Raw genomic sequence first — 26,796 nt, forward strand, 5'->3', positions numbered from 1 at the left:
ACTTCTGACAGAGTGTGCCTGCGAGACCAGATCAGAATCTCAGAATGGATTGGCTTCTAAATGAATTCCTTTATCTGCCTCGGAGACTACGTTTGAGCAATAACCTCAGAACAAAGGAGGGGAATTAGCTGATGTCTCCGGCGACGACCACGACGTAAAGACTGTGAATGTATAAATAGGTTGATCTATCTACTGTGTCCCTGAGAAGGGAAAGAGAACTTTGGTGGATTTGTCATGCATTGGTTCGGGCTTTGGTCTCAAACGCTTGTGGGAGGCCGTGTAATCAAAGTTCCCCCAGCAGTTTCCAGGCTACGTTTAATCGCCTCGATTTTACGTGGCGGAATGTCTTCCCAGTCGCACCCTCGCACGGACACAGCTAGACAGCAAGGTCAGGCCACGCAGTCACGGGTCATGGGGAAAATAAAGTGATCCCAACACACATGCATGTATACATAGCCGGCGAGCTTTAAGGCCAATTACAAGGAAACAACTGGTGGGTAGCAGGCTGCATTGTGTGGCCTGACCTTCAACAACTGGGTTAATAGCGGGGTGAAGACTCTTACCCTTTTCTGACACAGAGAATGCGGAATCCGGAGGGGTGACCTCAGGGCGCACGGCAGTAACACATGTACGTGTATCTCACTCACACCTTTGACTGCTGGGAGCGTGTGCATGCATATCTGTGCCTACGAATAGTGCATTATATTTTAATAACCGTGTAGACAATGTAATATTACGGTACTAATTTATACCTACTCATCCATTGTTGCAAATGCCTGTATTGTATACATATTTTTTCATCATGCACAGTATATTATTATTATTATTATTATTATTATTATTATTATTATTCTTTTATTATTATTATTATTATTATCATCTGTCTATATTTATATATAATGCCCACAGCCACACTAGCAATCATACTGCAGCTTACTGCCTTTTAATGTGACATATCCTGTTCATACAATCGCAAATTGTATATTCTGTATGTTTTTGTATATTTGCCTATTTTTCCGTATAAACCAAAGAAAATAAATTAGGCAAAAATTTTCTTTCAGACTGTTAAGCCTTTTTGTGCTTATTGTCTGTACAGCAATGCACCAATCCTTAACAAGACACTTTCCTTTTATATGAAAATACTTGTCTTACTAAAGCACTGTCTGGGTCTGGAATCTGGGCATTGAATCTGTCGATGTGGATGATTTCAGAAACACAAGGAAAATGGGGAAAAAAATGACTCACCTTATCAGAGTACACAAAGAAGAGGATGAGCAAAATCAGCTCTGCCAGGAGAATTATCAGCAGGACAATGAAGAACTGGGGAGACAGAAGGACAGACAGATTGTTTCTAAACACGTGCTTGGACGACATTGCTCATCTAATCATGGCATCATGGCATGCAAACATTGTTATTAAAGTTTGAGAAAGAAACACTCTACCATGAGAGCCAAATATTATACAAAATTAGAGAAGAAACATTAATTGCGTCACATCTTGAACGTTAATATCCCTCTCACATTTGGCATTCTTTTATTTTTTATTTTTTTTTATTTGGCTTCTGGATGTTCCCTATTCCTTATTTATAAAGAAAAGCTGCAAGCCCAACGAACTAGAGATAATTCTTCCTATATATCTAGCAAACCTATTCCAACTTGGCTGGTTTCTACTGTATATGCCAAAGAATGTTTAAAAATACGAGATATGAAAATCAACAGATAAAAATAAATTGAAGAACAATCACCCTTCAATGACTAGATAAGACATTGGAATGAGTGGGGTATGAGAAAGGCTGGAAAAAGAGAGATATTAAATTTGTTTTTATGATCAAGTCCCCATGCAGTAAATAACTTCATCTGTGATCTTCTCTCTGCTCAAAGCCAACATTTTAAGAATACTGTAGTCTTAGAAAGACGTTTTAAACACTGTCAAGTCCAAAGCCAAAGCCCATTATAATAATTTTTTAAACAAATGCAATGAAATCATTGGAGTTGAATCGAGATTCTTTCAGAATAATTTATGTTTCTGATCCACATTGGTAACACCAACATTTAAAGGAGACGCAAACCAATTGTGATGTACGTGTATCAGCCACAACAATAAAACCACCATTAACAACCACTAATATTGTGTAGCTCCCCCTCGTGCAGCCAAAACAGCTCTGACCCATTGAGGCATGGACACCACAAGACCTCTGAAGGTGTGCTGTGGTATCTGACACCACGTTAGCAGCAGATCCTTTAAGTCCTGGAAGTTGTGAGGTGGGGCCTCCATGGATCAGCCTTGTTGTTCCAGCACATCCCACAGTTGCTTGATTGGATTGGACCCTAACCCCGGCCATCTACATGATGTAGAAGACAACGTGATTCATCAGACCAGGCCACCTCCTTCTATTGCTCCATGGTCCAGTTCTGACACTCACGTGCCTCAGCATGGACACTTTGACCGGTCTGTGACTACACAGCCCCATACGGAGCAAGTTGCGATACACTGTATGTTCTGACACCTTTCTATCATATCCAGCTGTGGTGTGGAGATGCGATGGTTTGAGCAGCCACACCTGGCCTGGATCTAGGTGATTGGGTCAGGGTGGCTGCATACCTGTTGCTCATTGGTTGGGCTAACGAGCAACAGGTTAAAACCCCCATCTTCACACTCACTTGGGAATATAGGAGCCCTGTCATGACATGTTGGATCTGCTCCTGGCTGATTCCACCTAGCCTCCTCTCTACAATAAACTGATGTCTAGAACCCATCGTTGTCTGTGTCTCTGTACCGCAGGGCCCTGAAAACGCCACTTGGGCGGTGTGTGGTAGGCGGAACTGCCCCACCAGCACTTACTTTTTCAGCAATTTTAGCTCTTCTGTGGGATCGGACCACACAGTCTAGCCTTCGCTCCCAATGCACAACAGTGAGCCTTGGGCGCCCATGACCCTGTCGTCGGTTCACTGTTTGTCCTTCCTTGGACCACTTTTGGTAGGTACTAACCACTGCATACTGGGAACACCCCACAAGACCTGTCGTTTTGGAGATGCTCTGACCCAGTCGTCTATCCATCACAATTTGGTCCTTGTCAAAGTCACTTAGATCCTTACGCTTGCCAATTTGTCCTGCTTCCAACACATCAACTTCAAGAACTGACTGCTTACTTACTGCCTAATATATCCCACCCCTTGACAGGTGCCATTGGAACAAGATGATCAATGTTATTCACTTCACCTGTCAGTGGTTTTAATGTTGTGGCTGATTGGTGTATAGCCTAGTCTAAAACACAGCATTTATATAAAGGGTTATGTTTATAACCATTTTCCAAGATCTTGTGGGGGTGACCAAGGATGAAGATGTACATAAATTAGGGCACGGCATATTTTTCTCTTAATATAAAACAAGAATTTCCTCTTTTTGGAACGTATTTTCTGCCATGGTGTGATCTGCTATGGTGCGATCTTCCATATTTCAGGATAACCCCCAACAAAACAATCCCTTAAAATAAGTGAAACTGCATCAGAAAAACAGTTAAAATTAAAATTGTTGCCGTGTTTTTATTTTTTTTTCCGGCTGGTTTGAAGTATTTTAATATTGAAGCGTCATTGGAGACTGAATAATAGATGTATTTCTGCGGTGCAGGCAGCCACTGCAGCAAGACGCCTTGCAGCAGGCTCCATTAATTTCATATTCATTTGGGTGGTTTATTATATGTGTCAAGGCCCAAATAACCAGCACAGGCTGGTTATTTTGCAATTCTAGCTGGGCAGATTGGCGTATCATTGTTGATAACAAACTCTTCCCAATTCATTTGTCAAAAAAAAAAAAAAAAAAAAAAAATCCGGGTGCTGAAGGGAAAGAGACAGCGTTTGAAGACAAAAAAAGAAAAAATGGTTGCTGTTCAGATTTGCATCTCACCCTCCTTCCCCTTCCCAGTGAGTGAGTGTGTGTGTGTGTGTGTGTGTGTGTGTGTGTGTGTGTGTGTGTGTGTGTGTGTGTGTGTGTGTGTGTGTGTGTGTGTGTGTGTGTGTGTGTGTGTGTGTGTGTGTGTACGCGTGCAGGTTGGAATGCCGTAGCCTTGTTTGTGGGTGTTCGGTTTTGCTTGCCTGCACCCGGTACATTAAAAGGTTTCAGCTGGATGTTGTTATGTCTTCGCTCCTCGTTCAGAGGTGTGTGGTGCACCTGCTTTCAATGGACATTTTTATAAGTGAGCCAGGTGAGGGGAAATAGACGGAGAGCAAAGTTCCTTCCGACCTGTGGCCATTTTCTAGGATAAAAAAAGGGAGATGAAGCGACAATGTGTCAGGGTGAAGCCGGGAGAGCTCCAACTGGGGTGGCTAAAAATGGACGGACAGGCTTGCAAAGTAAAAATATTACACAAAACCAGAAGTTCAGCCCCCTGCTGCTGTATCTTCCCCCAACAGATGTGCCAAGCAAGAAATAGTGCTTTCTCTTGCATTACTTCATCCTAAATGTCTGAATTCCTAGGAGTTCCGCCCAGTTGCTCCCTCTTCCTCCTTCATTTATTGCCAGTTGGTAAGCAGGTGTAGAAATCCACGTCCGACACTGAGGATTAGGTGTGGGGACTTTTGGCTAATGCGGGAGCTTCCAGGGATTGAGCCGTAAATGATGATAAGTACCCCCTAACCCCAAGGCCTGACACAAATTTAAAGTCTACTGTATGTAAAGTGTGTTTTCGACCAATAAGCCACAAAATCCGTCACGTTGCATGAGCCTGAGAAGGATTTATCGCTCAGGCCTTTAACACATGAGGGCAAGATAAAATGCTTGTTGAACCTTATGGTCACGGTACAGATATACCTAGTACTGAATAAAAGGTTCCCTCTGGACTTTTTAGCACAAGAGTAACAAGTATCATTAGTCCATGACAGTGACTTAATTACGCTGTGGCTAATGCCACGGAAAAGACATGATTGCTTCGTCTTCATTTGCAGAATGGTACAAATTTGGCTTTTGTTTCCCCCCCCCTCGGCCCGAGAGGTTTAATACAGACTGTACTTTTTTGACCGATGAGCTTGTTAGACTTCTCCGCTGGCTTTCCATTTTTCAAAGACACATTAATTTGCTACCGAGGTCTCGTCGGCTGTACAGTATGGCGTGTATATACTGTATGTATGTTCTACTTTAACACAGGTAGTGGTTTCTCTCAATAGGGCATATAAAAAACGGGAGCAGGGCACATTTGTGTGTAAAAATGTTAGTAGTGGGTTAGTAGTAGTAGTAGTAGTAGGGTATCCAGCTTGTATGATTGAATATCATGTGCAGTGTAACAGATTCATCGGCATCGGTGAATGCGAATCCCTAGTTATGTGCACACACTTCATATTCCCGACTAATCAGGATTCAATTAGGCACACGTATTTGGAGAAACGATTGCACCTACCCAAAGTGTGTGTAAATCCACAGTGGGTTTTCATAATGAATAGCACAAATATCAGAGGAGATGTAAAGATGGATGTGACATCTTGTTTGTAGTTTGTCCAAGTTCTGATTGCTGTGCTTGATAATTGGGTACTGCTGAGGCATGTGGATGTGGCAACTTACGCTGAGAAGCAGGCACTTGTTCTCCTTGATGGATCCCAGGCAACCGAGGAAGCCCGTCACCATGACGATGGCACCGATGGTGATGACCATGTTGGCGGCCGAGAGGGCGGGGAAGGAGGGCGAGAAGGTGGCGAAGCTGCCCTGAGACACAGAGAGCCAGATGCCCACGCCGAGTAGCCCACAGCCGCACAGCTGCAAGGCAAAGACAAGGGAGCAGACGGGCAGGTCAGCAGATGAAACGCCACGGGATGGGTCAATAACACCTCAGGAAGACTGGCATCAAATACTGTAACATACAAAAAAAGGATAATTTTCAGGTTTCTACATCTTGACCAGGAAGAATATGCCTATGGCTACAGTCACTCTGAACCAACTTCGTCCCCAGGCTTTCTCATCTAGGAAGGAGAAAGCCTGGAACTACATCTTTGATGCCGCTGTCAAAAGGGATCTGATATCCCCGGCACGCTCTCACTGGTCTGTCAAGGTGTCAATCGAACTTCCAGGAAAATGCAACTTGCAAATAGCAAGCATGCCTACTATGAACCAACCCAAACACATTACACTGGAGTTAGTTCCAAGTACAAACAGGGAAAACAGAGATTAAATAAATGCCATATGCAAAAATGAGAACTTCCAGCTTCTGAAACTGCCCTTCAGTGGACATCAACCTTACCTAGGGGCAGCACTTTCCCTGAGGTGTTTTACTCTGACCCTTTGCAAGCTGGCTGTATGAGGGTTCTACCAGGCAAGTGCATTACAGTGAGATTTGGGAAGAAGAGGAACCACTTGGAGACCCTAACGAAGTTAAATAAAGACACGTCGGTAGATCTTTACATCCCCTGCCTCCATTCCAACAGGGCTCCACAACAAATTAGTAAATACCAGCAATGTGTCATAACTGCATTGCATCACGTATATACTATACTGTATGTATATACTATACTGTAGATACTATATATATATGCCAATTGTAAAAACACATGCATTCACACATGCATTCACACAAATCTGTCTACGAGAGCAACTGAATAATAAATCCACCGCACCGTTAATCAAACGCAGGTCACAAATGAGGTGTTTTGAAAGAGGTAACAGTAAACATGGATATTCTCACACTGTGAAGAAAGAGAGCAACCCCAGAACAAAAGGATAAAATGCTCCGAGTGTGAAAAGGGCGTGTCTAAGATAATCACACACTGTGAAAAATGAAAATTGAGTTTGTTTCACAAAACCCTCCTGGGAATTAATTAAGTACTATGTTTATCTTCAACGCAAAGCAACTCATAAAAAATGCCATCATCATGTTGATGCCAGATAAATTATATGTGACAACCAAACCTAGCGTGCAGGTACAAGAGGTGTACAGGATGTGTGAATCATCAAAGAATGGGGTAGCAGTCGGTTGGCTGATAATGCCAACGGTGGCACCAGCGTAGGCTTCATGCAGGCTGGGCTCCGATGATGATAGCGCCTCACGCATGCACAGGCAGATACAGAGGAGACTTAGTCCCCGGAGAGCTGAGGTTGAGAGGAAACATTGGTTATTGTTACCGCGAAGGTCACGGAGAGAGAATCAAGGCTCTACGTAAATGACTCAGGATAGATAAAAGCCCTTTTCATGAGAGCGTACAGATTCTAGCATTGAAACAAATTATGCCCCGCCTCGGGCTTGAGGCTCCACTCCAATGAACAAAGGCTGAGTGCTCCCGTCAAGGTCGACCCAGCAGCGGCCGTAAACAAGGCCGGAGCGGCAGAACGTCCTGGCGGCTCTAAGTCAATCGCATTTTAGCTTTAAGCAGATCACACTTTGGGTTTTTAGGTTTGGGCACAAAAGCGGGACGCTAGGAATTCAAGATTGGTGCGGAGGATTGACAAGGCTAAACGAGTTTTTAAAGGCTTTGTCACACCGTCTGCATAGTTTAAGGAAAAAACTGAACTAAAGTTTTGCCGATGAATAGAGGGAGGACAAAGGGACAGAGAGTCAAGCAGAGAGAGAGAAAGAGCAATGGATAGCGATAGAAGTGTGTTACATCGAGGAAAATTCGTCATCCGCATTCATAATACGAAGCCAAGATCGTTCAGCGGGAGGCTGCAGTCGGTGGTGAACAGTGGAAAGAGAAATGGAAGAGACATGTCATGATCAAGTGAAAATGTTTTGACGGATCATATATGCACAGAGTACGCACATCCGCACTGACGTTTACCGGGGCCAGAGTACACACACCTACTGCCCGGCGAGGCCAGGGAGGAAGCGAGGGCCTCTGGTCAACAGAGGAGGGAGATCAAGCATCGTCGGTGGAAGAAGAGACAGCGGATTCAGTGCCAGTAAGCCGGGAGGTTAGAGAGTCCAGGTGGGGAGGAGGCCCTACTGTGCCTTCACTTAAATGTGATTAATGCCCGCTCAAGCCAGCTCTTCCAAGCGTGTCACTCTCTTAAGTGACTGTGAAACCAGCTATACCCCCCTGCCCCCCACCATCTCCTACCTCCACCTCATTCTCAATCAGGTCTGATCTGGTCCGACTCAGATGCTGCCAAGAGGGTAACCTTAATCTCCGTGCCACTACTGCCACAATAAACCACCGTTGGCCAACCTCTTTGTCGATACAACAGGAGACATTGGTAAGCTCTGATCTCTTTGGCGAGCTGACCTCAATGCTTAAGGTATAGCTTGACCTCGAGTCTTCCCCCTGAGCTCCTTATATTCTTTTAATTGTCAAGTGAGCCGTACTCCGACATCCCATCTGCAAGGGAGGATCAAGGAATCCCTAGGAATCCCCCTCTCACACACACACACACACACACACACACATAACGAAAGGAGGTTTTAATCAGTCACCAAGGAGGCTTAGTTCTTAGGACTACAATACGTCTGTATTGTCATGTGTATTGGCATTCTTACATTGTAGATGCAGTGAGCTTGAGGTTGTTATTGTCAAAAGGAAGAGAATTAGCATACAGTATGTAGGGCAATCAACAATTTAATTGTGATCAAATTGATGGTGGGGCGGTTCACTTGAGACGGCCTTTCATGCAATCCAAATGCTGTCATATTGGTTTTTTATGTTCTGAGTTCTGCCTCAAGACAACATTCCTTGAGTCATCCTGACATTCCTTGGGTCATCCTTTAATAATGAATGCTCAATTTTGCTGAGTGAGGAACCTTTCTTTTGTGCAACAACAGTAATATTTGTCCATTGTGTCCATTTTATTTTATTTTTTTAATTAAAATGTTGTAGTCCATGTACTCCATTGTACTCCATGACTGTCTATGAGAGATTCAGTGTGCATAGAACATCTTTCAGACCTAATTGTATAATAGTGCGGTTTTAACAATCTGCCAGTAGGAGCCGGACGCCTTGTTTTGTTTTGCCGCCAGTCACGTATGCACAGCAATAAACCCCCAACCTAACAAGTTGCTGGAGAACATTGTTGAAACTCTAAACCCTTTTTGTATTTCTAATCATTTGGTTACCATGCAAGGGGTACCAGCTGAGAAAATGCGGCTGTCCCTCTATCAAATTTGCACTATTAAAATTTAATTGCTTTTGTCGAGGCTAATTTGAACATGCCGTCCTAAACCGCATCCAGAATATATTGTTTCAAAAAGATTTTAGGAAACCAAACCAAATCTCAAATTTCTACTCCCTCAGGCGGAGAAGAACGACAGCGCACGCCTGAACTTGATACAAGGGCACTATTTTGAGCGGATGAAGGCAATTAGACAGGGGCATATTCAGAGCTGCCGCAATTATTACATAATCGCCTGATGGCAATTATTTGAGCTGACCACGTTCATTTTGGAAAATCGTTTCACAACCACAATTTGATCCAAAATCAAGGGAGTTTTCAACCAACGCCAGAAATGTCACAATGAATTAATGGTGAAGTGGGTGGGTTTCCATCAGATGGGTCAAGGAAAACTAACTGTCTATCTGTATTTTTAACTCTACAAGCTGTAGAGGTGTGGTGTGGTGCATCAGTGGCATCAAATGAACAAAAAAGACAATGAAATTGCAATTATGATGATGATGTCATGATGGTGAGGTGCCCTATAGGCAGAGGCTCACCCGACCTTTCTCTTTGGGACGATACTTCCAGCGAACTCTTGGGAGGAGGAGGGGGGCGACAATGAAGTATGCAAACTCCGTGTGCGGTTCTTCGGTCATAATATACTTCTCAAATCGAATGGCATGACAAACTGGGTTGCCAGAGGGAGAAAGTGGGGGAGAAAGAAAAATAATGGATATAATGATGAATTAAAATGATCATAAATCATTGAAATAATCGCCTGTGTGAGCCGGTGAGTGTAAAATGCGTGACCCTTCATCTGAGTATGCGTGTTTATGTCTTTGGAAACCCTGCTACGTGACATGGATGCCACTTCAATCTTCTCCGGATGCCGCTCGGGTGGAGTTGGAGAGCGGGAGGGTGTCCTGGGGGTGGCGGTGCAGGTGGGGTGGGGGTTCAAGACTGTAAAGTGCCCTTGAGTGGTGGGAAGAAGGAGCACCCCACCCCATCCCACAACAGTGCAGCTCAGAGAGTCACTGGGCGGAATCGCAAAGTAACCTCGGAATGGTGGCTTTTGTCAAATTACTGCTCTCGTTGGGTTTTTCCGCTTTTCACATTATCGCAAAGGTTGACACAGAGAGATGGTGTGTATTTCCACGCCTGTTTGCCCGTCAGTCTTTTGAAGCCGACCCCCTTGAATCTGGCCATCACCTCAGTTTATTGGCCTGACACCGAGACTTCACACCTCACTGCCTCCGCTGAACGAGCAGTCAAACGAGGAAGCCATCACACACACCCGGCCTGTAGTACCACTTAGAAACGAGCGCTTCTTTACAATAACCCATAAATAGAAGTGAAAACCATCTCCGGGCTAACGCTGGAGATATTTTATCGTCCTTTCTACGTGTTTATAGCGAGGCATTGTTTTTATTGGAAAAACATATATATATATATGAATCTCTCCCTCTTGAATATACACACATATATATATATATATGTGTGTGTGCAGTATATCCTATGCATATATTCTTTATATCTTCAGTTATGAGCTATGTATTCAGTTAACTAGTGATAGATGATAGATAGTCTTATGTGCCTCTTTTTTCTTGTTACATTTCCATTACATTTAGTCATTTAGCAGACGCTTTTATCCAAAGTGACTTACACGTGAGAATAACATTCAAGCTACAACATTCAAGCTTCTTGTAAGCATTTCACGAGTGCTTGTACCAAAGCAGACTACTGTGAAACCCCTGAATCTCTACGTTGCCATACTGTCTCCATCTTACTCCTCAAACTCTATCCCATCTGGCATGGAATATAGTCTATTGAACGATGATAAGCAATACGGGCTTATCTGGTGTCCCAACCCCAAGTCTTTTGCGGTGTCACACCACATCGAGCCAAATGATCAGACCGCTTCACTGTTCCACATATTGTGGCCATCGCAGAGTGGATATTCTCTGCTTTCTGTTTCATGCCACCGCCGCCCTTGGCTGAATGTTACTGGGGCTTCCTGGTCGTCCCCTCGTGAATGTTACATAGCCAGTATGACTTGAATAGCTAGTGAATTATTCACTGGGTCCGCGATGGTGGTGGTGGGGGCTTGGTGGAACTGTGCTCTCAGGCCAAGAATAAACAGTGACATGGCTTCTAAAGGCCAGGGACAGATGTTGGGCGTAGGAAATAAAAAGCTATATCTTCCCTGTTTAAAGTTTCATCCGCCCACAGGAGTCCCTGATAGATTCGCACAACGTGAGAGACTAAACAGACCGAGCACGCCGATGCAGAGATGCAGCACGTTGCCAAACTGACAGGAACAAGTATGCAGAGCATCTGGCGTTCTTTAATTTAATTACATTTATTTTTTTACCCTGAGCACACCATTTTATGCACTTTAATTCACTGAGATGCGATAACTGTCTTCTGTAAAAAAAAAACAAAAAAAAAAAAAAAAAAACATATTCCCTGCCTCCCTTTTCAGGCCGGTATTTTTTTTTACAAAAACAGTCTGGTATGCAGATGAGAGCTTTCAGGAAGCTTCTCAGGCGAGAATGTGACATAAAAGTTGTCGCAGGGCTGGTGTTGCCTCCCTCCATCACAGGCTTAGTCAAGCATCCAGATGAGGTGTGATTCGGGTCTGTGTGCTAGTTCTGCCTGGCGGGTTCTGCCAATCTCGAAAGAGCCTGTTAGATTACCCAGTTTAGAGGTGTTTAGCAACGCCCCCCTTCCTGGGCTGCGGCGAGAGGTGAGCACAGCCATCCTTCTCTCTCCCCCTCGCTCTCTCTTTTTCCACGGTGCAGGAGGGAAAGGGCCCAACGTCGACAGACTTAAAATCAATCGGCCAACAGGGATTAAGGACAGACAGGACTTTCTTCTTTGCCCCCCCGTCAATTGCGATCCCCCTTCCTTCTCTCTGACACCTACCGCCCTCTTCGCGTCTGAAAACAGCTGGGACGAGAGCCAGGAGACAGGAAGCCACGCCACGGGACAAAAAGGCAGAATTCAATTAAACCAATTTGCCGATGTCGGCTAATTCTACTGTTAGATATCCGCCGTTCTGACAGGATTCTTCACTCAGCCAGGGCAGCACACGGCCACTTTAATTATGTATCGAGAGCAAGTGGAGAGGGCTGTGCCGGAGGGGGGGGGGCTCTCATCATATGATTGGCACCGAAGAGGTTCCTGCACAGCTCGGCTCAGAGAGATGAGGGCCGACGGAGGTCAGAGTTTGTTGGGGCCCCCCCCCGGCTGCGGTTCCACATCTGGCATCCGGGAGGACCCTTCCAAAGACATCAAGGACTAGTCATGTCCCTCCATTTCCTTATTGAGCCAAACTGAAAACTAAATACATAAATGGTGGCGATAACAGAGAGAGCGGTTTGCATAAAACCAGGCTCTAATTAAATGAGAACACTGCTGCTCGCCGGAGACATCATGCGCGCTTAGGAGAGTTATCTTATGGGGCATTTGAGTACTATAATGTGTTGGGGAAAAACAAATATCCCTTTCCACTTTCACGAGCATCCGTCTGGCTCAAGTAAACACGATGTAAATATCTCACACCGGTCTGCCAATGCCCCCCCCCCCCAAAAACAAAAAAAAAAAAACTCAAAAGAGTCTCACCAGTACAAAAGTTTCACCAGTGCACAGCTTGGCAAGTACGCTGGCTCAGCAGAGATGAATTATGCCTGGGAGCCGGAGTATAAGGAACAGGATGTAAGGGTCTCTCCAATTCGAACACAGGACCCAGAGGGATAAAAGGACTCCCATGAAATCCCAAACGTTGCGAGCTATAGCCTGCTGCAGGTTAAGCGTTAAACTTGGTCAAATATATGGACTCGATATGTGGCCACACCCCATTTGTCTCTTCTCCCTCCCTCCCAACATCTCCTTACGCCTCCAGATCCAGACCCTATAGGCTAGGGCTGGACAATATGGCAAAAAAATGAAAAATATAACAATATTTTTCTCCTTTCTCGTACAACGGTATGATATTCTCCTTGGATTATCAAATGTAAATCACATCTTGTTTCTTCCCTTTTGGCTGTTTACATTCAACTTTCATCCTCAATATTAAATTCAAGCCGGACTGGTATTCCTTCAAATACAATATCCTGCCAAGTGCTAATATCCACTCAGAGTTGGCGAGAGAAAGGCTGCTGACTTGGCGAGTAATTATAGGATCAGTTTGCTATCGGGAAACATGCACGCAGACTACAGTGAGATATTACTGTTGCTCATGCATTGCTGGTCTGCAAGGCACATGCACACAGACACAAATGGACCATCTGAACCGTGGGTGCATCCTTTACGACGGCTTCCCCAGCAGAGCTGTCCACATGCCTCATACATCTGTTTTTTGCTCCACTCACCCATGGTGGGGACCAAAACAGCCAAAAGCAAGGTTATCTGTTTTTTTCCTGGTGTGCACACAGGCTTGTTAGGTTGCCAGGGATGCCATGAGTTGTTTTACTTTTTAATTTGTGTGTCTGACATTTGCTCGAATGAAAAAATAACAGGATGAAACAACAGCCTCGGGGGGTCTCGCTGGAGACGCGTGAAGGTCTTGGAAACCTCAAGGATTTCATCTGGAGGGCCTGTCTGAGCCCTGCTAATAGAGACTGTGAAAGGCTGAGAGGATGCTTGCTCTGGAAGGAAGGTGATGCTAGTGTGTGGTTGCATGTATGGGCACCTGTGCATCCCGTACATTACATACTTTTTTGATTATCTCATTTAATCATTTCTATAATGAACAAGAGCCACCGGTTCTGCCGCCCCCACCCAAAAATACGCCTCTGGCGCTGCTGTAAAACACAAAACCCATCAGCGACGGCGGGGTGGGCGAACGGTCCTGGTTCTTGATGAGGACTTGGAAACAATCTAAATGTACAGGAATTTCATTTACCTGTGAAGATGCGGAGCACGGCGCCATAATAAATGTGCACATGAGGAGCTGAGGTCAAGCCTTACTCGACAGCTGCACCATGAGCTGCTGGTGCTTTCAGGTGATGTTTTTTTTGTGTTTTTGGCAGCTTAAAAAGCGTGGACATCCAGCACGTGTTTAGTCCTGGACCGTGCGGACCGAAACACTGCAGTTATGCAACACGGAGGCATTATGCATCCCTGGAGGGGCAGGGGAAGGAGGATGAAGACGCAAAATATGCACATCCACTTAAGTGAAAACAAGAGCGCCAGGAGGATGCCTGGTGAGGAAATGGGATACTCAAATTTATGGACATATAATAATCAATAGTCACTTCGCATACGGTGCCAGGGGGTAAAGGTTTGCTTCCCGGCTCCTTTAAGGACCTCCTTAATGCAGCTCTCTCCCCTACAGTAAATTATTCACCAGTGCCTTTTAAATGCAGGGGCAGAGTTGGGAGGAAGACAGAGGAAGAAAGGTTTGCTAATATTACTACATGCCGTGGCTAAAGAAGGCTTCATATCCCTCCTGCTTTGGAGCCACACACTCGCTGCACGGCCGCACTATTAAACCTCTTATTCCCCCCGCCTCACGTAATTTCTTGCCCCGGATTTTCTCCGGCTGCAGAGAACAATGGCTTCTCACCCACACACTTGGCTCAATTTCTCCCAACTACCTGCTGATATGGCAGAATAAGGTATTAACAAGCTTTGGGAATACTGCTGAACTGCAGGAATGCACACGGGAGCGTACACGTGTGTGTACACAAAGTCACACTCACACACAACACATGTGCACACATTCGGAGTCACGTGTGCATGGGGGCATTACATACTACCCTACGCGCAGCCATTCATGTATGCACCGGCGCAAAAACTGGAAAATTGACCCAATTTGCTTGAATATGCGGAGCAACCGACTTCATTCTGTGGATAATAAATTTAGAGCGCCGGAGAACACGCAGTGAAAACAAGACCTTACATTAACCAATACACAGAGGCAATCTGTATTCATGGAAGTGTGATATGCCAGTGAGCCACTTGAATATTGACGACGCTCCGCGTGTGCGTCCGTCTCTGGGACCCAAACCCTGACCCAAAATGTCGGGCGAATCTGGCACGAAAGAGAACCGCGACTGGAGACTTGTTCTCAAGAAAAAATCTAGCCAGTCCGAGGCAACCACTAAGAAACGGCTGGAACCGGCCTTGACAGACCTGATGTTTACAGACGGAGGTTTGTTTCCCAACTCTCAGGGAGTCTTGCTGAAAATTTGTGTCTTTCACGGCGTACTTTAATTTCAAACCCTTCACCAGTATTTCCCGCAGCTAATCGCAGAAGTCATCAGTCTTTTCCACTTTGAAACCCGTCTCTGCGCTCCATATTCATTCCGAGAGGACTCCACAGAGTTGATAGGTGAGAAGGATTAGGAGGTATTGTCTGCATCTCCGTCACACTGAGGATATTAGGCTTCTCTTTGCGGGGCTCCCCAAAGAAGTGACCTTTAGCAGGAGCTTAGGAGCCTCACAAAGAGTAATAAAAAAATTCCATCCCTGTTCATCTTATATTGAAGAGGCCTACACAAACACGCACACGCATGTTCACGCACACACACGCACGCATGCATGCACACACACACCAACCCGGTCTCACACTTTTTTCGTTCTCATAGTCACGAAAATGATGACATTGAACCGTGTCCCGCAGCACAATTGTCCGACTTTTTCCGTGCTCAGAAAGGAGGAGGGCATGGATGTATTACAATTTAAACTGCATGTTGTGGCGGTTCCGCCTGCCACACCCCACCCGAGTGGCGTTTTCAGGGCCCTCCGACACAGAGACACAGGCGATGGTGTTGAAACGTACCAGTTTGTTGAAGAGAGTGGGCAAGACGGATCAAGCATGGAGCAGATGGAAACGTCATGGGTCATGGGTGATTGAACCTGTGCTCGTTGATTGCTCTGACAAGCAACAGGTGCACAGCCACTCCTGATTCCGGGCCCAATTAACCCGACCCAAAACAGGTGTGGTGGCTTAAATCACACCGCCCCCACACCACACAACTTAGGGTGTCTTCCCGTAAAACAAATAGCTTTTCAAAATGACTGCCGATGCTCTCCACAATTTGAAGGCGTCTTCGGAATACAATGTTTGTGGACTGTTTCATGAGACTAGACTAGAAGACAAAGGATTTTTTTTGTTGTTGTAGTTTTGAGAAGTGAAATTTCTTATCTTTCCTCATTCATATTTGGATTCTAAATATACACCGATCGGCCACAACATTAAAACAAAGTGACAGTAACATTGCTCATCTCGTTCCAATGGCACCTGTCAAGGGGTGGGAAATATAAGGCAGCAAGTGAACAGTCAGTTGTTGAGGTTGATGTGTTGGAAGCAGTGGCACGGTGCAGTGCATTGCACTGCTGCCTCACAGCAAGAAGGTCCTGGTTCGATTCCCTGGGGGCGCTGTTGGCACCGTGCTCCGGCCGGTTATCTCCCAAATAGGAGCCTTTCTGTGTGGAGTTTGCATGTTCTCCCCGTGCTCACATGGGGTTTCCTCCACCTCACGTCAGTAAGGACCCCCACCAAAAACATGCACACATCATCGTCTGACCAGCAATGGACATTTATCACCTGGTCCTGTCCTGGAAGGACAAGCCAGGATGGGTTAAAAGCAGAGAATCCATTTCACCGGCCACCATCAAAGCATGTGCATGTGTGTGTGTGTGTGCAAGCATGTGTTGTAGTGTGGTGTGTTGCGTGATGAATAAAGACTGTTTCTTCTTCTTCTTCAGGAAAAAAGGGCAAGTTTAAGGATCTGAGCCACTTTGACAAGTGCCAAATTGTGATGGCTAGATGACTGGGTCAGAGCATCTCCAAAACTACAGGTCTTTTGGAGTGTTCCCGGTAGTGGTTAGTACCTACCAAAAGTGGTCCAAGGAAGGACAACCGGTGAACCGGCGACAGGGTGATGGGCGCTGAAGGCTCATTGATGCATGTGGGGAGCGAAGTCGAGGCCGTCTGGTCCAATGCATATGGGGCTGTAGACACAGACCAGTCAGAGTGTCCATGCTGCTCCCTGTCCCCCGCCAAAATCACCTCCAATGACCACGTTAACGTCAGAACTGGACCATGGAGCAATGGAAGAAGGTGACCTGGTCTGATGAATCACATTTCTTTCCACATCATGTCGATGGCCGTGGATAGGGCCCGATCCGAGCATCTGTGGGATGTGCTGGAACAACAAGCCCGATCCATGTAGGCCCCACCTCACAACTTACAGGACTTAAAGGATCTGCTGCTAACGTCTTGGTGCCAGATACCACGGGAGACCTTGCAGAGTTAATGCCTCGTTGAGTCACAGCTGTTTTGGCTGCACGAGGGGGAGCTAAACAATATTAGTGGTTATTAGTAATGGTTTTAATGTTGTGGTGGGTTGGTGTATATGTATATTTTTTCCCAACTATTTTGACAGCGATTGAGTATTTTGATGAGGGTTTTGCAGCGTACCAGACAACTGTAAAGGGAGGTTATATAGCAGTGCTATGGTAAAGCCATGCTAACAGTATAGTCTACAGTACCTTTCCCCTCCTCAACAGCCCTAAATGGCTCATTGAACACCCCGAGCAGCCTCCATGCTAATTGTGACCAACGGAAAAATTGACCGCGTAACTTTTCTGGTCGGCTCCACTTCCATCAGCGCCTCAACCCGGTACATGTTGCCCCACAAAAGCAGCACATCAATAAGTGTGCTACCTTTGTGCGGGACTGCCTCCCTAAATTATGTGTCTACCGCAGGTTTATCACCTGCGGTAGACACATAATGGAGGGGAGGAGGAGGAGGAAGAAAAAGAAGAAGAAGAAGAAGAAGAGAGAGAGTAATAAAAGGAGGCACATGTCAGTTTTTTTTTGCAGCGTTGCTGCAACATGATTCCGTCGTCGCTCTCCACCCTAATATTCTCCCGGCGCTGGAGGCCACAAGCCACTACCCACCAAATAGACTGACTAACGCGCCCTCTGTCCTACTGCTCCCCGAGCGTCTCAAAGTGAAAATAAATTGAACAAAGGGATGAAAACATTCCAAAAAAATAAAATCTATTGATAATAATCAATAAACAGTCTCACTTAGCATATGAATAAGACAGTTCAGCCGAAACATGGACGAAATCCATGCCAGATGAAGAGTAAGAAAAGAATAGAAAAGAGAGCATATCGTGGATAACAGCTCTACTTATGGGAGAGTTCGATTCGACGTCTGCTGCTCGAAAAGTCACGGAAAAGTGCACACTTATAAGACCCACGTGGAGCTGTCAAAAAAATAGAAATAAAAATCAGCAACCCGGGATATTTGCATTTGCTGTTGTGTGACTGGTTTGAGAATCATTATCATGGGAACTGCGGTGAATGGTTACACGTTGGTTTCAATTGGGTCCCAAGAGGCTTCCTGGAGCCGTACTCCAAACATGCTCTGCAATCTGAATCCGAAATTAGGGTCGACCAAACTCGCTAAACAGGGATGGAAACTCTGCCTCTCGTATACTACATGCGCCGTCTCTACTATTTGCCCCGCCCTCCCCATCATCACTTGAAGGATTGGAGTGCCTGCAGCGGAGGCCGGTCACTCATCAAACGCCAGAGTGGGGCCGGGAGGAGGACCGGCTTCAACAGGACGTCGTACGTGACCAGGACACCATCATGCCGACTGTCGTCTTGGTCCTGGGCCAAGTCTAATGTCACACCGGGGTAATATGACATGCTTGCCATTTACTCTGAAGTGTTACATATCCCAGTATTTCTGGGCGGCCTTTGGGATTTGCTATTCTCCAAATTTTAATCAATGCAGCTGTGCATCAACATTCCTAAGAAGACCTTGCAGCGCTGACATCACCGCAGATCCTCTTGAAGGCGCAGCTGTCCTAATAACCAGGCAGCCGACACGACCTCAAGTGGGGGACGCAGAGAGGCTGGAAATGGCGGCATGCCCCATTCCCTCCCCTCCCGCTGTATTTACACCACGATCATCAAAGTGGGGGAAAAATTTGCTTTCGTTCGGGAGTAGAAGGTTGATCATCCGATCCGCGGGGAGTCTGATAATTTTGTTTACTCAGCCTCGGAACGTTGAGCCGGTGCGTCTGAGCGGGAGGGATGACGGGAACTGCGCCGACGTCCAATCCACTCCCAGAAACATGGTTACAGATGTGAACATGACGACGTCCAAATCCTAGATCAAATCCGAGCTAGAGGACTTTCACTGTGTAACGCCTTCCTCTCTGTGCAAAACGTATGAACCCCCCACCCCCGAAAAACATGAAAAATTCACAGTGACAAGTTAAGATGATTTTGAGAAGTTGCTGTTTTAAAAAAGCTTTATTGATGAAGCAATCGTCCGTATATACACACAACTGCAACCTGCTCTCTGCCTCTCGCTTGCTCTCTCTCTCTCTCTCTCCCTCTCTCTCTCTCTCTCTCTCTCTCTCTCTCTCTCTCTCTCTCTCTCTCTCATGACATTTGCAAAGATGATATTAATATGCTATCTCCGTCAGCAAACAATCTACAAGGGTCTACAGCCGGACCCAAACTCACTACAGTAGGAGAAAAAGAGCATCCTCCCGTCACGGTAGCCTTCACACTAAGTGGTCACTCGGAGTTCTGCGCGTGTGTGTGTGTGTGTGTATTTATGTGTGTGTGAGAATCCCACTGATCCCGTGCTGGTGTTGTGTTCTTGGAACAGGGAGGTTGTACAGCATGCGACCTGACCAGAGTCCTTCACATCTCTCTTCGCTGGGACAGTCAGTGACTTGAGGAGGGGAACCGCGGCTCGGGTCGGGGTAAAGGGCCTCAGCTGGGGGTCACCGGAGGAGAGGGGAACAAGGACATAAACAGCCCAATTGCCACATCCCATCACAGTGAGTGCTCCTTCCACAGTGACAAGCAGCAAAGGAAACAGAGGGAGGGGGTCGGTGCCTCTAGGTCTTCTTCAGGAATCGATGATTGATGGGCTTGTCATTTGTTGTGTGTCCCCGCGGGATCAAAGTTATAAATACATACCTTGCCTACCATCTTTGAGTACGCACGCCAAACATGTTGTTTCCTTTTAACTCCAAAAAACGGTGGCAGTTCTGAGTCACAGCAAGGACAGCTGTACCCGCAGAGCACAGAGAGCCCCGCCTCACGGTTCACCCCGCCTATTAGGAAGGACATTTTAGGCAACGCTTACATTGATCAGAAAGAGTTAAGTGCATTTAATCCAGCTAAAGTCACGGTGTAATAAAGTGCGAGGGTGCCGATGCGTAATCTCCTTGTCTTTGCTTGTCTTTATCTATGCATTTGCCCACATCTGTGTGAGATTTACTTGTCCAGTCGACTCTGCTGTGAGAGCCGAACCTTATCGCCACACATCACAGAGAGCATTAGGCTTGCTTGCCAATTCCATAAAACCATGAACCCCTCTTGTCCATATAATGCAGTGAGGTCAGCCTGAGTCCAATCATTTGCTGAGCTGATTGAGGAGGGTTATATATAGATAGCACTGGCAAGCTTACTTGCACCGGGGACCGGAGGGGGCTCTGTCACACGGCCTGCCGTGATTTAGTACAAAGAAAGGTCTTTAATCTCGAGTCAGCTAATAGCGTAATGGAGCCAAGGCTTTTATTATGACACAGCTCGGACTAATATTTCCCATGTAGGGTAAGTGGATGACTTAAATCAATTCAACATACTGTAAACGGAGGATGATGCTGCATTAATGGTGGACGCACAAGAGGAGGTCAAAGCCATTTAAAAAGGGAAGGCCGCAGCATTGACTCATGTTTCTCCTCCTCTATGTGCCTCGGAGGAAAAGTTCCAGAGCCGTTCAGGGTGCATGGTCCGAAAGCGCTGGAGCGATATTAACGGTGTTGGCGATATGTAATATATGTAAGTCTTATACCAGTGTGTGTGTGTGTGAGGGTGGCGGGGTAGGATTGACATTCTGACCATTCACAGTCTTCCATTGTCTCCGAGACATGTCGGAGGCAAGGTTATCAGCATTTGGGTTTGAGAGAGTAAAACCCAGCTCTAATTGAAGGAAATGGTATTGGAGATAGTTAACAGAAATAGTTAGTCACTGCATTCGCTTTAGCGGCTGCTATAAATATTTGCCCGACAACTGATTTTTTTCTTCCCTTTTTTTGATCTTAATTAAATTTGAAAAGCTTGTCATACATAGCCTGTAGAGACATGTAATGGGTTCTCGCAATAGAAGGAAGTATAATTTTTTTTAACTAGGCAAAGCAAATAACACACGCACGCACCCACGCACGCACGCAACCACACACACACACACACACACACACACACACACACACGCACACACGCACACACGCACACACGCACACACACACACACACTCACATTCAACTCATTAGAGCGAAGCATATTTACTTCTGACCTGGTTCTTCTACTATAATATGTCATCGACATACAAGACCAAGGAGCGCAAGAGACGAGAAGTCTCTCTCTCTGTCTCTCTCTTGCTCTCTCACTCTCTGCTTCTCTCTCTCTCTGTCTCTCTCTCTGACTGTCTCTCTCTGTCTCTGTCTCTCTCTCTCTGACTCTGTCTCTCTCTCTGTCTCTCTCTCACTCCGACTCTGTCTCTCCCTCTCTCTCTCTGACTGTCTCCCTCTGTGTGTGTGTGTCTCTCTCTCTCTGTCGCTCTCTGACTGTCTCTCTCTCTCTCTCTCTCTCTGTCGCTCTCTGACTGTCTCTCTCTCTCTCTCTCTCTCTCTCTCTCTCTCGCTCTCTCTCTCGCCCTCTCTGACTCTGTCTCTCTCTTTCTCCCTCTCTGTTGATTAATTAACTTAGGCTGACAGCTGCCATACATGCTGCTTGAACGTGGCCTAGTAAAAAAACACAATTGGTTCTAATCTCTTCCAGTGCCACAGACACCACTCAAAGGCTTTTAGGTAAATAAGCACCTCTCTGGTAGACAGCCAGTAGATTCAATCTGATTTGGGAGTTTTGACAGACGGACCGAAGGGACCTCATCCAAAGGATGAACGTCATATTACTGTACTTTGCTCATCCTTAGCAGGGCTGAGACAGGGAGATAAGAAGGTCGGTACATCACCAGGATACTGTAAACTACCTGCACTGGTAGTCACTTCAAATCCACAGGCGGAGAGTGGGACCGCGGCGCTGTTGTGCCGACCGCACGCTCGCTCGTCCTTCTCGTCTCTCTCGCCGGCTGCTCAGGAAACCAAAGATCAACCTTTTGAATTTGTGTTCTCTTCCAGGACCAGGACAATGTGGACATAATTCACCATTCAAAGTTCAACAGGGTGTGTTACTCCTGAGGCGACGTCGCAGATGGTACACATAATAAACAAACAAATAAATACCCATAACAAAAAATGGAGATGTACAGTTATTCTGCTGTATTAAATCTTTTAAACTAATTAAATGAAGGACTGGAAAAAAAACTGAACTTAAAGAGATAGGGGCTTATACGGCTTTGTTTTGTTAAATAATAAAGGATTAATTGATTGGATAATTAACTTGTGTGAGTGGTTACACACTGCTGGCTCAATGGAGCTAAAACTGCCTTCTCCTTCTAAGAAATAAGAACATTTAACCACCTTCTCCGGGGCAGTACTCACTTCATCTTGCAGGGCTCTCCAAGAGGGCCCACATTTCTTTTTCCAAAAAGGTCAAGCTCGCTCTAGCGACTCACTGGGGAGAGGCTATTTATTCCTAATCTTTATTGATAGAATGAAATGCACTATCATTGAATGATGATTGGATCATTTCTTAGCCCGATCATGTGACCAATGGCTGGAATTCCCCGTGTCAGTCCCAAGTGAACTCCCATTTAAATAGGATCAATAGTGAATTGGATGCTCGTGTTTCTTCACCGAGACCACATTGAGGAAAAAATAGAGAACGGCCAAAACCGAATGAAGCTACTCTATTGTTAAAACGCTACTTGACAAAAAAGTGATATCATCATCCGAGCTGGCACAGTCACTGACCATGAAATGAAACCATTTCTTCATACTCGTTGCGCCCCTTTGCGACTGACAACGGCATCTAATCTGAAGTCCACCCGAAAACTTTTGTTTTGGCGTGGCCGCTGTGTTCACTTTCCCTCTCCTTTATTGCATCGAATTGAGGCTGATGAGGACCTGCTTTGTTTATCACTGGTAGCCATGGTGTCCATGTTCAATTACTATTGAACTATTTCCATTTGGAAAAAAAAAACTAGGGAGGACCGCAGGAAGTGAAATTGGCTGAAGGTTGCCTTCTTGTTTCTCTGGGCAGAGAATTCAATTTCCAAATTGACCAGGTTTTACAAACATTGTTTAAAGTGCTCAAAAAATAGATGTGTTTTAAAGAATGTTTTTCAAAATTGTGCTGTGAGTGGTGTGAGGCTCAAACCAGGGGGTGAAATTACTCTTTAATCTCCCTACCATCCAAATGCTGAAGATGTTAAACTGTTACATTTTCAGTACAAACCGTCGCCAGTGACTGACCATTTCGACACTGTTCAATGGCTGTATTGCAGCCTTCAAACCAAATGCACAATTCAAGACCGATTCCTTCCTACTCGCTTTATAAACATAGTGCATAGATATCCTGAGTCAGAGTGTGAATTGCTTTTTGGAATGCATTCACAATTTCACAATTAACCTCCCTGACATGCACTTCTCTTCTGCACCCGATAAAACATTATTTTTCACATTCCCATGGCACTTTGACAGACTTTACAAACCATCTGCATTCATGAATGTTGAATATTTCAAATATTTCAAATATGTCACATCATTGGCAGTCTTTACAAATGTATGATTTTATTCAAAACTAAACAATCTACAGAAAAGTGCCGTAGGTTTCAAGGATGATGTCGTAACTGGAGTAGTGCGAGCGCTGAAGATGGAGTCTGAGACAAGGAGTACAGTACTTAATACGTGCCGTGACTGTGAACCCCGACTTGTACCTTGAAATTTCAATTGATGAGGATGAAGCATAATGCCTGGGCCCTCTGGAGGAGTCTACGAAGACTTACAGAAAGCAACAATCTTATGTTTTGTGTCGAGTGTGGTTTGGCTCTCAGGTGAGGTTCCTATGGAGCGGATCATGTCACAGACGTCACTGACGCGCTGTCGTTACCATCGGGCCTTTGGTGAGGTGCTGCCGCGGACTTCTGTGCCTGCTTTGCTGTCGCTCGTCATTTAAAAACCCTGCTTTCACTGAGCCACCGCAAACCAAGAGTTTGGTTAAGTTTTACGGAAAACTCCAAATGTTGTTGGTGCTTTGAAGCCAAGTGTTAAACTGCTGCTGCTCTGCCTTTGATGGTGAAAATTTGGCAGTTTGCTATTAATGCCGGCCATTAAAGTGCCGGGGGGGAGAAGACGACAGCCTTCACGAGGCCTCTCCTGTGAGTAGTGAGAAATGGTGCAAGACCAACTCACGAAACTAATGTCGCCAAAGAATCATCGAGCTGGCAGACCAAGGTACAAGCCAATGCCAAAACCAAGGCAGAAAACATCCTCTTTAGGACGGGCGGACACCCCCACCGTCAAAAACCAAGGTCTGCCGGTGCTCCAACTCAATGTCGAGGGCCTTACCATCGCAAAACTCGAAGTCATCAGGCATCTCGCCGATTCCAACAAAGTGGCAGCGGTCCTCCTGCAAGAGACACACTGGGTGTCAGATGAAAACCTCAAGCTTCCTGGGTTCTCCCTCGCTGGATCCATCCACAGCAAGAAGCATGGAATGGCAACCTTCGTCCGAGATGGTTTGAGCTGGGCAGCCACCAGCCAATCTCCACCTGGCTGCAACATCGAGTGGCTGGCCACTAAAATCCAAGAAACATCTGTCGTGAACGTATATAAGCCCCCACCAACAGCGCTGACTGCATCATCACTTCCATCCGTGACTGCTCCTGCCATCTATGCAGGTGACTTCAACTGCCAACATACGGATTGGGGTTACCAACACACATCACAGGATGGAGAAGCACTGAGTGAGTGGGCCTCTAACATTGAGGCACTACTGCTGTACGACCCAAAGGAGCCCCCAAGCTTCTGCTCTGCACGTTGGAACTCTTATACCAACCCAGATCTGGCCTTCGTCATATGCCGCAGTAACGACCTGAAACCGGAGAGACGTGTCTTGGACAGGTTCCCTCGCTCACACCACCGGCCATCCATCATCAAAGTACCATCCCTAGTACAGCCGGTAGCTGGCAAACCGGTCAGGAGATGGAACTTCAGGAAGGCGAACTGGCAGTCGTTTACGGTGGAAACAGAAAGAAGAACTGCTGGTCTCATGGACCCAGAAGCAGAAGACGTGGATGCTGCATACATTGCCTACTGTGAAGTCCTCCTAAGGGCAGCAAAGCACAACATCCCACGTGGCTACAATAAAAACTATATCCCGGGCTGGGATGAGGAGTGCAGCTGCCTGTTGCGCCAACACCAGCAGGCGATCACCAGGGAAGAAATGGACGCAACAGCAACAACCCTACTGCAGAAGCTGGATGACACCCGAAGGGCTAGGTGGACGGAAGTAGCGGAATCCATCGACTTCACCCACTCCAGCCGGAAGGCGTGGCAGACCATCAACTTGCTCTCAGGGAGAAAAACAACACCTCGTAGGTGTCCAGTGACTGCAGATGCTATTGCTTCCCAGCTCCTGAAAAATGGTCGCTTCCCTGATGCGGACAAAAACTTCGCACGACTGACATCGTGTGAGGTATCATCCCTCTCCAGAGCAGCCAGCGCTGATGCTAATCTCTCAGGAGACTTCACAGCAGCCGAGCTAAAGGCAGCAATTAAAAAACTGAAGCTGGGCAAATCACCAGGTCGAGACAATATCCACCCAGAGTTTGTTATGCACCAAAGTGAAAGAACATCTCAATGGCTACGCACATTCTTCTCATCATGCTTCCGGAGGTCCAAGCTCCCGAAGACCTGGCGCCGTGCTTCCATCATAGCCTTGCCAAAGCCAAACAAACCCGCCGAAGACCCGAAGTCCTACAGGCCCATATCCCTGCTCTGTGTCCCGTACAAGATTCTGGAGAGGCTGATCCACAGCCGCATTGAGCCAGTGGTGGACCCTCAACTCCCACCGGAACAAGCCGGCTTCCGCAGAGGCAGGTCAACGGTGGACCAGGTAACGCTACTCACCCAGGACATCGAGGACAGCTTCCAAGATAATGAGAAAGCTGGAGTAGTATTCCTGGACCTGACAGCCGCTTATGACACTGTTGAAACTGTTGAGAACAATCCCGGACCGGCACATGGTGAGATTTATTATGGAGATGCTATCTAACCATAGCTTCATCCTACAAACCAGCGATGGCCAGACCAGCAGGCTCAGAAGGCTGAAGAACGGTGTCCCGCAAGGCTCTGTCCTCTCACCAATGTTATTTAACATCTATATTCACGACCTGCCAGACACAACATCCAAGAAGTACGGCTATGCGGACGACCTGGCCATCATGCTTCGATGCCCAACATGGAACACTATGGAAGAAGGCCTCAACCGAGACATGGGCATCCTGGCAGACTACCTCCAGAAGTGGCACCTTCAGCTCAGCATGGGCAAAACAGTGTCTGCAGCTTACCACCTCTACAACCGGGAGGCAAGAAGGGAACTGGACGTGCATGTTGGCAACATCCGCCTGGAGTTCCAGCAAGCCCCCAAGTACCTCGGCGTATGCTTGGACCGGACGCTGTCCTACAAGCAGCACCTGGATGAAGTGAAGGCCAAGACAACCGCAAGGGTCTCGCTCATCCGCCGCCTTGCAGGCTCGACTTGGGGAGCTTCCCCCC

At 46.3% G+C, this 26,796-nt stretch overlaps 1 protein-coding gene across 2 annotated transcripts in view; it reads right to left on the reverse strand.

The window, feature by feature from the left end:
• tspan9a (tetraspanin 9a) overlaps nucleotides 1-26,796 on the reverse strand; it is a 213,971-nt gene that overhangs the window by 19,483 nt on the left and 167,692 nt on the right. For both annotated transcript variants that reach the window (XM_080002000.1, XM_080001999.1), the window contains 2 exons: nucleotides 5,551-5,742; nucleotides 1,246-1,320 (listed from right to left, as the gene is read on the reverse strand). In XM_080002000.1, the coding sequence (XP_079858126.1) occupies nucleotides 1,246-1,320; nucleotides 5,551-5,742 (267 nt within the window). The remainder of the gene's footprint in view (nucleotides 1-1,245; nucleotides 1,321-5,550; nucleotides 5,743-26,796) is intronic.

Source organism: Zeus faber (genome assembly GCF_960531495.2).
Source record: "Zeus faber genome assembly, chromosome: 6".
In the NCBI taxonomy this organism is placed as follows: Eukaryota; Metazoa; Chordata; class Actinopteri; order Zeiformes; family Zeidae; genus Zeus; species Zeus faber.